The sequence below is a fragment of the Phyllostomus hastatus genome, unplaced genomic scaffold (assembly GCF_019186645.2).
Source record: "Phyllostomus hastatus isolate PE091 unplaced genomic scaffold, TTU_PhHast_1.1 phas_scaffold_585, whole genome shotgun sequence".
NCBI classification, from domain to species: domain Eukaryota; kingdom Metazoa; phylum Chordata; class Mammalia; order Chiroptera; family Phyllostomidae; genus Phyllostomus; species Phyllostomus hastatus.
Genome location: NW_025334037.1, coordinates 7,176,231 through 7,190,000, shown reverse-complemented (window position 1 = coordinate 7,190,000; position 13,770 = coordinate 7,176,231). Strand labels below are relative to the sequence as shown.

General features: G+C 34.5%; 1 protein-coding gene across 5 annotated transcripts in view; it reads left to right on the top strand.

Annotated features, from left to right (window-relative positions):
• SOX6 (SRY-box transcription factor 6) overlaps positions 1-13,770 on the top strand; it is a 607,033-nt gene that overhangs the window by 233,975 nt on the left and 359,288 nt on the right. For all 5 annotated transcript variants that reach the window (XM_045825240.1, XM_045825238.1, XM_045825237.1 and 2 more), the window contains exon 4: positions 12,438-12,678. In XM_045825240.1, the coding sequence (XP_045681196.1) occupies positions 12,442-12,678 (237 nt within the window). In that variant the 5' untranslated portion in view covers positions 12,438-12,441. The remainder of the gene's footprint in view (positions 1-12,437; positions 12,679-13,770) is intronic.

Here is a 13,770-nt window from a genome sequence, read left to right as displayed (position 1 = left end):
AAGTGTTGATCATTTAGGCTAACCAGAAAAAGCACGCTAGGGAAAGCATGGACAGTTAACACCCAACAAATATTTGTTATAACATGTACTGTATAAAACTATAGCCCTGTATGCCAATGGCATAACTACTTCCGTAACCAATTTTGTTGTCAGACTGGAATGAGAGTCAAATAAATTACTTAAAGGTTACCTGTCTCCCTGTCTCCTGTCTGTCTCTCCTCTCTCTTCCCTCTCTCTCTCTCATGATTAGCCAGTAATTAAAAACATCCAACCATAGAAGTAAAAAGGAAAGGAAAAGTAAAGATAGCAAATCTTTTGACTAAGCTTGGATTAAATGAGTATTAAATTAGTATTTAATCCAAGCTTAAATCCAAATATTTAAATTTATACTAGGCTAACAAATATTAATAATAAAATTCTATAGGAACTGTATAAGGCTAACAAATATTAATAATAAAATTCTATAGGAACTGTACAAGTTAGGAAAGAAAATTCATCAAAGAAAATGCTTGAAAATAGTTAATAATCTACTTAATTTAGATCTACTATCAGTTATCTTTATTTAAATCTGCCCTAGAGTTAGACCACCTGAGTTCAAATTCTGCCTTCTTTACTGTGTATAACCTTATACAAGTTTTAATTTTTTTTCAGAAAAAAATTTTTGTGCCCTATTTTCTTATCTATAAAATAGGAATAATGACACTACCTAACTTCTAGGGTTGTTTGAAGAACTAAATGAGATAATACATGCAACAGTGCTCAGTACAGGTACTGCACAGGTAATTTCTAATCATCTAGTAAATACTATCTATGTATCTTTCCAACTGTCTCTTTACCACTCACCCATCCATCCATCTATAGATCTATATTCATCCATTTATTTGTCTATCCATCCATTAGAATATGTAGAACTTTTAAAATATGAAGTAAAATTTATTGGCAAGGGGCTAGTGGAAGAGAAGATGGCCCTGGAAAACTAATTTATGTACAGAAATCTAGAAGCTTTACTTTAAATACTCTAGTTAAGTATAATACCCTAAATTTATTTCTGCCTATTCATTCAATAATATTTAAACAATTGGCCAAATATTTGTCAAGTGTTTTCTTTGTGTAATATATTATACTAGGTACACTAGAAATACAGCAAAGTCTAGGATTTTGTTCTTGTACTTTAAAAGTTTGTAATTACTTATCAAAAAATATAATGATGTCATATATATTTTTAAAAGATATGTAAGGTAGTATGCATTGATTGTTGAATGAGTGGTATAAAAAATACATTTTCAGAACATTTATTAGATGTGATTGGTGGATTATAGTTACCTGGGATAGTCTCAGTCTCCCAGAGATATGAAAGCGAGTTGAGGAAAGTATGGAGAGACAGGCAAAGAAAAGGCTGGGAGCTAATAAGTGCAGTCCGACTACATCAGTCTAGTTAGAGTTAAAGGGTAAATTGTAGACCATGAGCAGATAAGTGTAGAAAGATTGGTTGGATTTGGATGGAGGACCTTGAATGCCAGAGTCAGGAGTTTGGACTTTTTCCTGTCATTAGGAAAAAGCTACTGACTTCTCTTGATCTGATAAAGGGAGTATTGGTAAGATTGATACCAACACTCTTGGGGAGGGGGGAGATACTGAAATTAAGAAATCCAATTTAGAGTCTCTTGCAAAAGTCTAGGTAGGAAGTATAAGAAAGTCCTGTACTAAAGTGATTATGAATATGGTAAGGAGGTATGAGCTTAAGAAACATTATTAAGGAAGAGTTGATAGAGCTTAGTGACAGGCTAGTAATGCAGATCAAAGATTAAAAAGAAAAGATGGATATACTGTTCATGTTTTGCACTTGGATGATTCTGAGAAGGATGCTCTTCTGGGTGTGAATGAATGAGGGAGGATGTTGAGGAAAATAATGATGAATCTAATTTTAAGTTTGTTGACTACGACAGCAGAGTACATCTTGATATAAATATCTAGCAGTCATTTGAGGACTGTTGTATTTCAGGGAAATGAAAGAGAGCTCAGTGTTGTGGATATAGATGTAAAAATCATATGAGTTAGATGTTAAGGAATGAGATGCTTGGTAGAACAGTATACAGAAAGAATAATGTTTAGGTAGATAGCATGTGAGTAGTAGTTCTGTGATTATCTATTCATTTTAATTTAACAAAATAAGCTATTTGCTCATCTCTTCTCTCTGATTTGCCGTCTTTCATTCCAATGTTATTGATTGTCTATAATGTGGTGTGCACTGTGCTATGTAGTCAGGATCCAGGAGTGAACAAGAGACATGATCCCTATCCTTAAGGAACATACAGAGTAAGCTTCTTTTTATATATAAAACAAAATCTTTTTATGTTTTCTATTTTTCTTCCACTTACTATAAGCTTGATACTATCTATGGAAGCATTTATCTTTCTGAATCTGGAAGACATTCTCTGACAACAGGTTTCCTTTTTTTTCTTGCTGATACTTTTTATTATTATTATATTGTAATGAATATTCTGTAGGAGCATAATTTTAGCAATGTATGAAGTTATTCATCACTGAAGTTATAAAGCCACTGATCACATCCCCTTTACTGGGAGGTTTTTATTGTGTTAAGTTTATAAGTAGGATCCCTTGAAAAAACTTCATCATATTATTTGAAATTTGGCAAGGTCAAGGAAAAAAATATTTTCCTAAATCAGTCTCATTTCTCACGTCCAGACTTCTCTTAACCGTATGAGATTTATCTCAAATCGCCATAAGACTTCCAACTAGAGATTGGACTTTCCCCTTTTCCTGTTTCTCTTATCCTAATTCTGTTTCTAATTTAAGTACAAAATTAACCCAGTGTCTTCATTGAACCCTTTCCCCTAAAATATAACCCTTCCCTAAATAAAGGGAGGAATGGAGGAATAGGAATGCAACATAAGATTGATTGGCCATTTCAGATTTATAAAGGATGAAAGCGTCATTCTAAGGAATGATGTATCAGATGCAAATGTCTAAATTTATATGCAAAGGTTTAAGCTTAGGCAATTATATATTGTCGACAGTCCCTAGGGTCATTCCACTTTCACTCTGGTGCAGTTTTTCTTTCTCTCCCTTAACTAATCCATTTTTTTTTTAATTTTATTTTAATTGTTGTTCAAGTACAGTTTTGTGCCCTTTACTGCCATACCAGACTAATCCATTTTTTAGTTAGAGGATTACAAATGATATTATTTATAACAGAGGTATCAGGTAAAAATGGAGTATCAGGCATTAGCTTGTTACTATGATATACTTTTTTGATAAAAGGAAGATATTATTACCCTGGCTGGCTGGTGTGGCTCAGTGGATTGAGTGCTGGCCTGTGAACCAAAGGTCACTGGTTTGATTCTCAGTCAGGGTTGTGGGCCAGCTCCCCAGTTGGGAGCATGTGAGAGACCATGGATATCTCTTGCACATTGAAGTTTCTCTCTCTTTCTCCCTCCCTTCCCTGCTCTCGAAAAATAAATAAATAACATCTTTTCTTTTTTTTTTTAAAGGAAGACATTATTGATGAAAGAAGAAAATTCCTATGAGTGTTCTGAGAATGGGAAAGACAATTTTTGACATATCGGAAGAAATTATGTAAATCTGAATGTTTTAAATTTTGAGTTAGTAAAGTGATATAAATCACTTTAGCAATTGCAGATTGGAGCAACATTTATATTTATATCTTAGGAATCTTTAGGGTATGGGAGAAGCATGTCAAATTTTCACTGCTTTAATGCTAACCCAGGTTTGGATTACTGAAATCACTTTGATAGTGGGCCAATCTAGCCACCGAATTTGGATGAGAATTCCAGATGCTGAGTGTCTCAATAATAGTTGTGGACATGTACCCGACATTCCCCTATGCGGTTATTTTTCTAAACTTGGATAAAGATGCTAAATCAATTTTGTGAGGTGAATTTTCAACCTCAAAAATACAGGCTACTTTAGAAGACAAAAATAAGGCATAACTTTTTTCTTTTAAGGAAAAATTAAGACAAAAGCTTTTGAGGTTGGATGCTACCTGTATTTTCAATGTTCGGAGAGGTTTCTAGGCTAGAAAAGAAATTTCTGAAAGTGTAGTTTTATAATGGATGTGCTGCTGACAAACACTTAACATTATCGGCCCAAATGGCAGTGATATAATCTGCAGACCTTCTACTCTGGAAAGTTGTAGTGCTCTTATTGGTATTTGTATTCATTTTTTATGAATTGGTCTTTCTTTTTGTTTTCATTTTAATTTAATGTAAGACTAATAAATATTATTGTTAAATAACATAAACATTGCATCATAGCCTTCAATTTAAAATGCACTCTTTTTTGGGCGAAGCCAGAGAGATGTGTTTACTTTGTAGAGAGATTTAGATTTGATTTTTTGTTTTCTGAAGAAAACAAAATGGTAATTATGTTTGCACTTTGCTGATCACTAGTTGTGCTTTATTACAATGGAAGGTGACAATTTGATTGTCTTCAATTGGCGAAACAAGTAATTTTATATTCACTAAGCTGTCAGGTAACACTAACTCACAGTACTAAGAGCTCCTGGCAATGTGGCTTGGCACCTATATTTAACTGCTTTGATGCTTGTGTAACCTCTGCTGAATCAGGAATACTTTGCCTGCTGGAAATGGTTTTCAGGGTTGTACAATGAGGTTTTCATTAAGTAGACAAACTGAAAATGAACTGCAAAGCCACAGTTGTTTCTCTCCTCCCCTTTCTCCTTCGCCCCTCCCCCCCCTCTAGCCCCGTTCTCTCTCCCTCCCTTCTTGCCCCTCCCTCTCCCTCTGCCTCCTCCTATTCAATTGGAACCTGAAATGTATACCTTATTTCATCACGTGAAAGAGAGCAATTTCTGGATTGCTTTATTTAAGCTGAAGGAGAACCTCAGAGATGAGCTTATTTATATAATTTTGTTCACTGTCACCACACATGAGCCTTCGTTTTTTGAAACAACCTGTAACTATCAATTTTCATTCTCCTCTTTTTTTTTTTCTGGCAGTATTAAAAAGGGAAAAATAGAGGTAAGAGTGGAAAAGTATTTAGTGACACTTCCTACCTTTTTGCTCTGAGAAAGTCGTGTTCTGGTTTATAATTTTTATTAAAAATTGGATAAAATGTCTTGTAATTGGGCTTCCATACTAATATCTTTCAAGCTGACAAATACATGTTTGATAATCACTTTAGCAATTATGGTTCTCATTTCATGTGAAGTGGAGATTCAAAGTGAATGTATATAAATAAATTCATTCTCTTATTATTTTATAGAGCTTTCTTTCTTTCTTTCACTGAAGCCATATTGAGGTCCTTCAGTTGAACTATGAAGTCATTGTGCTCGATTAAAATCCTCTAAGTTAGTGTATATTTATAGTAGCTATTGTTTGGTTTTGCTCTTATTGTTAAGTGGCTGATTTTATTTATATATTTTGGGCCTGGCTCCCAGAGCAAAGAATCCCAATGAGTTACTGGTACATAAACTGTGAGAAAAATTCAGTATTATTTCTGTCAGGCAAAAAGTATAGATAGAGGTTATGTGAAGTCAAGTTGTTCTGATTCTGGGAAGAAAGTGGATACTCAGGGACACGTAATAATTGTAGGTTTTCCATAGGCACACCAGCAGGCAGGCCAGTGGTTAGGCTAGTCGCTGCCTCTTCCAGCAGATACTAACCAATTAGACAGAGGTGGTTACGTGATGTAACATTATCAGGAGAAACAATTCATGAGTCAAAGCATTCCAAGACATATGAGCTCTAGTCCAAAGAACAGTCTTAAGCTATATAAAGTGACAGCAATATTGTCAGCTAAATATAAACTCTAGAAACACAAACTTTGATGACTTGAGAAGAATCTGTTCCAGGTAGTTCTTGTTTTGTAAGAACCTCAGAAGGCCTTTGGAGACAATTTTGGTGCTTTGCTGTGAAAAATTAGAAGCCTTAGATAAGCCAAAATCCATTAATTTAAGCCCCTTCTTAGACACACCTCAAGGGCTTCAAGCATATTTCATTGGTCTCATCTCTATTGATTTGACAGCTATCTCAAATCGGTGAGTTTTCTTCCAACAGGTATTGTCTGCGTATGTTACCATATCTGTTCTGAAAGAGCTACTACAAACTTGAAAAGTTTGGCTTATAACTCTCCAAGGTAGCTCTGAAAACAGTTGCCTTCTTTTTCACTAAAATGTTCTCATTAAACTGATGGGAAGAAAGAGAAAAACCTGGCAGGAGTCTTGGGAAGTTTGAGGGTGTGGAGTTGGGGAGAGGAGGTAAGTGCTGGATAAAACAGTGCAAGCAATCACTAACAACCCACAGGCTTTACCCAAATGAAACAGGAAAAGTGTTAAAGGGATGTCTTTATTTTAGTGTCTGGGATCAGGGTTCCTCCCTCCCCCCACCCCTACCTGCTCCTGCCATCCTTAAATGTAGGAATTGGAAGTACAGGAAGGTTTTTCAATCATTCTTTGCCCTAGGTTGGCTGGACTGGCATCCTTCGTCAGGGTTCCTGGGCATCGTGCATTTGGCAGCTGAAAGTATCTGTTAATCATGCTCCTTTAAATGAGAGGCACTTATTATATTTTTTTGAAAATTCTTTGTTTATTTCTCAGTATCAGATCAATTGCAGGATTGAATTAACAATGAATTCTGTGACTGGAATAAATCTACCTTCGTAGCTTGGGCGGAGTTGCAAAAAGAAAAATGTGACTGTTGGCCTGAATTATTGTTTTTTCTTTAAGTAAACCAACTATTAAAATGTCACTTTATGTTCAAATCAGGGCTCCTTTTGAATAAATGTAACATACCTAAAAAGTGAATGCCATTTGATAATAATGTTAGAAGTAATGAAAACATTTAAAAAATCAGGTTAAAAATATTGTTCTAATAAATTCAGTGGCTCCGATCTATAGTTACATTAAGCACCAAATGATAGTTTAGAGATGGACCTTTTCCCAAGCAGTAGTAAAGAAAAAAAAGTAATTTTGAGTGCCTATGCCTTATGACAAAGTTGTTTTAAAGTAATCTTAACCTTTAAACATATGCAACTAACTTTTTTTTTTTTAAATAACATCAAACCAGAAAGGTTTAAAGTTCTAGAAATTGTGATTTTCTGAAATAGAGCACTTAATGTGTATATATCCAGTCCTCACCATTTTATAGTGTCATGGACCAGCTAATCTTGATATCTTGTTAAAGGGTATAAAGTAAATTTACTCTCTGAGTAGGTTTGTAATGGTCTAAACATTCAGATTTTATACTGGGGTATTGGAATAAAATAATGATCATCTTTCCAGAGGCACTCCTACTGACTTCCTAGAAAACATTATCCATTACAGGAGACTTTATCCCTGACAATCTCATTCCCAAAAGTCCTAAGCCCCGAAGTTCTTTCCAGTGGCCTGGCATCCTGGGAATTCACTTGATCTACTGGGCAGAGACATTTCAAACTCGGGGAACACATGACGGGAATTTAGTTTTATGTGTCCCAAAGATATGTAATTCTCTTTGGAGGTTTTACTTGATAATAGCCATGCCCCAGAAAACCATCTTGTTTAACCAATGTGATAAGTTGACAATGTAGTTTTTCTCTCTGATTATAATGTACTCTGTGTAGTCAATACACTGGTACCATGTGAGTGTAATTTCCTCTTTTATTTTATCTCCAATGCACTGTATTATAAATAAACAGTTAAAAAAAACACCAAACAAATCTGTTGCATCTCCTTTTAAGATTGTACCACTGTAGACACTTGTTCTAGTAAAGTAGAATTGGGCGCATTTGATTGCATTTAAATTTTTCATGCTTCAGCAGTTTGGCTGGGAGCACAGTAAAGAAAAATCCCATGAGTGAGGATCGTTTAGAATAATAGAACTTGATTTTGTGTATTATAGCGGCAACATTTGCGCTGCTGTAGTTAGGGTTGTGTCAGCACTTCCATTATAACCCCCTGTTTTCAGGGGGTATAACTAGGGAGATTTTTTTTACTACAAATTAAAAAAACAATTCATGTGAATGATTTTTAAGTTATAGTGCAAAAATAAAACAAAGTAAAGTCACGTGGAGAGCGACCATTTTCACAAGGATTTTTATTCTTTTGCGTATTAGTTATATATGGCAGCCACTAAAGTAAGATACCATTCTAATACACTGGGGGTGAAAGTTTTTGTAATGGAAGATTACTGGTATGAGTGTTAAAAATAAAAGTAAGCATGTGATATGACATTATAAAACATTAAAACAGGTGTATGTTTGATTTATAAATTTCTAAAGAGAGTAGCCATGGTGCAGTGGTTATATTAAAAGCATTACCAGCCCTGGCTGGCGTAGCTCAGTGGATTGAGCACGGGCTGGGAACCAAAGTGTCCCAGGTTCGATTCCCAGCCAGGGTACATTCCTGGGTTGCAGGCCATGACCCCCAGCAACCGCACATTGATGACTCTCTCTCTCTCTCTCTCTCTCTCTCTCTCTCTTCCCCTCTCTTCCCTCTCTAGAAATGGATGAATAAAATCTTAAAAAAAAAAAAGCATTACCAACAAGCTTTGCAGCTTCTAGAATACTGTTTAGTTGGTCTAGTAAAATGTTTTAAAAGGGAAAGTTAAACTAAAGAAATGAAATGAATGAGGATGCAATCAGTAAATTGAAGGACTCTTTAATAAAGTAATTGTGCAAAAAATAATCAGTAAATCGAATCTAATCAGTGAATCTGACTTATTTAATAAACTGTGCATTAAAATGCATTTGTACATACTTTCCTTTTAAAAATCCAATGAAACCACCACCCCAAACAAAAACTATAACAAAACAAAATAAAAAACAAACCTGGGCCCTGGTCAGTGTGGCTCAGTTGGTTGGAGCATCATCCCGTAAACCAAAGTGTTTTGGCTTTGATTCTTGGTCAGGGCTCATGCCTAGGTTGGGGGTTTGCCCCCCCGTACTAGATGCAACTGATTGATGTTTCTCTCCCTCTCTCTTACCCTCCCTTCCCTTCTCTCTAGAAATCAATAAAAAATAAAAATAAAAATAAACAACAAACAAACCTGAAATAAGCCCAGCAATTTTATCAGAAGAAAATGCCCAGAATGGAGCAATACTAGCAATAAGAACAAAATCACCTTCTTCTCTGCTAACAACATATTTGAGAACTATAGTAAACACAAGAAACTTAGGTAAAATATGGTATGGAAAAGTATTCTTCTTGAAATAAAAAAATGTTAATTCCCTTATCAAAGGCAGAGATTTCAAAGTTGAGTATACCTTCCTTGGTCGTAGCATTATTGTCCTACCTTCCCCTCTTTTTGTCCCTTAATAATGGTGTGAGCTGAGGCAGAACAGTCAGAGTCAACAGTGTTTTTTTTAGAAGCCTATTTTTTATTTTCAACCTTGATGCATATTTGTATTTGTAGGTGCAAAATAAGAAAATTGTGTGATGTTATAAATAGGTAGCTTTCCTGAATGGTCACTGGAGGAATCACCAGAAGATTGTTGATGAAGTAGAGGTGAAGCCTTTCCTCACTAATTGTGTTCAGCGTGTAATTTCTAAACTTCCCTCTGAATTTTGATTTTCAATTAACACTCCCCATTTGAAGATAATTTTCTATTTAATGTAATTGCAGGAAATAATTTATTGGCTGATTAAGACTGAGGGCCCAGCCTTCCTTAAGAAAACACTCTAACAAACCAGGCTTTAAACTCAACTCATGGCTTTGGACAGATTTAGTCTATTTTTACAGCTGCATGGTTGTGTTTAATTAGGATTGTGCACTATTGTTCATTTGTGCAGTTTGCAGTTGAAATTATTCTTAAGAGACTTTTGCATTTTGTGTCATGATTAATTTATACTAAAGCAACAATCACAGATATTGCTATTGGAAGGAGCCAAGTCACTTTATAACAAGAGGCTGTTGGGGAGCTACAGTCCCTATGAGTTTTGGATTATCACTTTCAATTGTCTTGAGCTGTTTTAAAAAGCAGCAGTAAATTCATTCTCTTGTTTTTAATGTGAATGATTACATTATTGATACTGTCATTATCTGAACTATAAAAACATTCTTGTTGTTTATGGCAAGCTCTTGATAAACTTGTGTGACAGTTATAATTTGCCTGGTTTTACTGTAGTATTTATGAGGCCAGTGAGGTAAACTCTAGCAAGGGTGTCCAACCTTTTGGCATCTCTGGGCCACACTGGAAGAAGAATAGTTGTCTTGGGCCACACATGAAATACACTGTGACATGTAATCCCCCCAAAAATTTCATAGTGTTGTAAGTAAATTTATGATTTTGTGTTGGACCACATTCATAGCCATCCTGAACTGCATGCAGGCCACAGCTTGGACACCCCTGAGTGATTCATGTAGACTAAGAAACATCCTTTGGTATCATTTTCCTTAAGTGGGTATACATTAGTCCATTTATTAGTATTTATAGAAGGTCAAGAATATACCTACCTCATTCTTTGATATAGCACTCTTCAGAACATTTTATTTCTTTTCAAAGAAGATAGATACATTCTTCTGTACTTCCTTCCTCATTTTATTTTTTAGTATCAAGTCTAATAGATGAAATTTTTATATTTGTAGAATGATTATTCTATGTAGGTGTTGGTATTTTAATATGTTTCAAAGCACTTCAAAAACCTATAATACTTTTATTTAGAACTGTGCATAATTAGATTAGCTGATCTTATCTTAATTTTTTTCACTGTAGGATACTAAATCTGAGCCCTCTCATTAATTGTGAGAAATTTAGCATTAGCTGTTAAATCCTATGTGAAACATGGGCTGCTACATAAAAACTACTGTTTAAATTGGAATTAACTTAATTATTTTTCTTTGCACTTGATATTTCCTTCACTGCAATATTCATGAAAGCATGTGACAGATTTGTAAATTTAACTGTTAATCTCAGATTTCTAGACCCTTTAATCAGTATTTATTTGTCTGTAGAAACAGTACTAGCAAGTTAATGATTTGCTAATTTGAAAAATGCTCATGTGGTTTCCTATGTTAACTGATTTGTGCATTTTTAAAAAAATGGTATGAAATCAATTCATGTTAAAGAGCAATTAAGGTGGAGATTTTATTCCTTTTGTTACACAGCAATTTTAGAGCTAAACATGCTAAAAACCAAAAATGACATAAAGTTTTAGAAAAGATGTTCAATTGCTTCTTGTTTTAATTTAAAATATTTTGGTGGTTTTGTCCTGGCTAGTGTGGCTCAGTGGATTGAGTGCTGCCCTGCAAACCAAGGGGTCGCTGGTTTGATTCCTGGTCAGGGCATGTGCCTGAGTTGCCGGCCAGGCAGGTCCCTGGTGGGGACTGTGTGAGGGGTAACCACACATTGATGTTTCTCTCCCTCCATTTCTCCCTTCTTTCCCCTGTCTCTAAAACTAAATAAATAAAATCTTAAAAAATAAAGTAAAAACTTTTGGTGGTTTTATTTCTAAGCATTTTGCTAAGAGAATCACCTTGATAAAGTGATATTGTAAAAGTTCTGAAATTCTGTTTAATAATAATGATTTTCTGATTGTATATGAAAGCACAGACTGGAGACCAAGTAAGCAGGCTGAATGTAATTAATATTTACTTGTAGATACATAGATGGATGTTCAGTAATTGTTTTTGGAGCTTTGAAAATATTGTGCATTGTACACATTTTTTATTTTCATACTAAATGCTTTGAATCTTGTTTATATTTTCTAATATTAAAAAAGGCATAGTTGTTTCATATTCGTAATTCACATGTCATAAAACTGCCTTAAGACTAGTCTAACAGTATCAGTCACTCAATCAATGTGTCACCTAAAAGTTAAATTACAGCAGCTGACACAGCTTAAAGGTCTTTAGAAAAGGATCCCATTGATACTGCACAGTGTCAGACCCAGCGCTCAATTCAAGGGGTAAACTGGGAGTTCAGGACCAAATTTGCCTGGGACGCTCATCACAGATTACTTACTCTTTTGATTATATTTTCTTACACAGACTTCTTGTGTTCTAATGTAAAGCTTAAGTGAAATTTGGATATATGTACTTACAAATCATCTTCCAGACTGGCTCATTTCCCAGTTCATTCATTTTTTTTTTTCATTGCTAGACAAATCAACCAAATTATTCTCAAGAAGTTTATAATCTAGTTGGGAGAAATGGGGGTGAGGAATACACACATACATATACTATACATAATGAAAACTTATTCCATAAAAACCTCATTTATGGATTGGTGAGAGAGAAAATATGCAGCAATTACTGGGAAAAGTTTTGCAAGTTAAAATAAAAAAGGGGAAGTGAAACAGATAAGCTAAGGGTTCTTTTTCAGTGGTTTAGAGTAGATGGTAAGTACCTCTGAAGTTAGAGAACTTTTCTTCTTTTTTGAATTAGTCAAATGTAAGGTTTTTTGTTTTTTTTTGGTTATCAACAGTCCTTTTTAACTCATGCTGTTTCCTACTTCTGCAGAAGAATGTCTTCCAAGCAAGCCACCTCTCCATTTGCCTGTTCAGCTGATGGAGAGGAAGCGATGACCCAAGATTTGACCTCAAGGGAAAAGGAAGAGAGCAGTGATCAACATGTGGCCTCCCATCTGCCTCTGCACCCCATAATGCACAACAAACCTCACTCTGAGGAGCTACCAACACTTGTCAATACCATTCAACAAGATGCTGACTGGGACAGCGTTCTGTCTTCTCAGCAAAGAATGGTGAGCGTTTAAAATCTAACCACTGTCACTAAGTGTGTTGGTTAGTGTGGTCTCATTACAAATAGATGTTTTAGGGAAAGTTCAAAATACATACAATTAGAGTTCATTGTGCTCAAATCATAAAACAACCACCACACATATTAATATTATTCTAACTGGGAAAAATTGAAAAGTGGTTTGTGATTTAGTTTTTGTCCATTATTAGGTCACCTTGCCAAAATATATTTAATTTAATTTTGGGGGTGATTTCGTTATCATATTCTCTGAATCTCTGAATCTAAGGTGATGAAGTTGATAATACCACAAAATATGTATGATCAAATAAAGTGTGGCTGTGTATTAGTATTGAAAAATTGTATTAAGCAAACATGTCTATGTGAATGAGATCATATGGAGAATATATCTCAGGAGGAAATGCAGGTAGTTTTCATTTTTGGTGGCCATTCTTGATTTATAATAAAGATTTTCTCATTTATGTTCCTATATATTAATTTCAAAAGTTCATGCAAAACTTCTGAGTGTCATTCCATCACACTGGAAGAGTTTTCTCTAAAGGTAGAAGCAACAATATCAGATACATGCAGGGTGTTAGCCAGCTTCCTCATGTTCAATTCTGTCTTTAACCATCAAAACAGAAACCATAGTAAGAAATGTTCACTGTCTAACTTAAAGCAAAAATATTCATTTTTTCTTTACCATCTAGAACTGACCAAAACCTTAACATATTTTATTTGATTAGAAATTTTAAACTATGTTTTACATTTCTTAACTTTTGCTTAAGTTAATTAATGAAAAATATTTTAAGTGGGCAATTAGGAAAAAATGTATTCCTTAATTAAAAATAAGGTAATATTAAGAAATGCCTTTACTACTAATAACATATATTTAAATTCTTGCACTATGCTTAATGTCTTAGATCCAATTCAAAGGCTTGATTTCATAATTTACAGATGCAGACTTTTTTTTTCAGATGATTTTGCATACATAACTTAGTGCTTTAAAGCAGTAGGTGAGATTTAGGAGATTGGAAGAAAAAGTGAGACTTTTCTAGACTAACTTTAGATTCAAAGGGTATCAACATTATAAAATTAG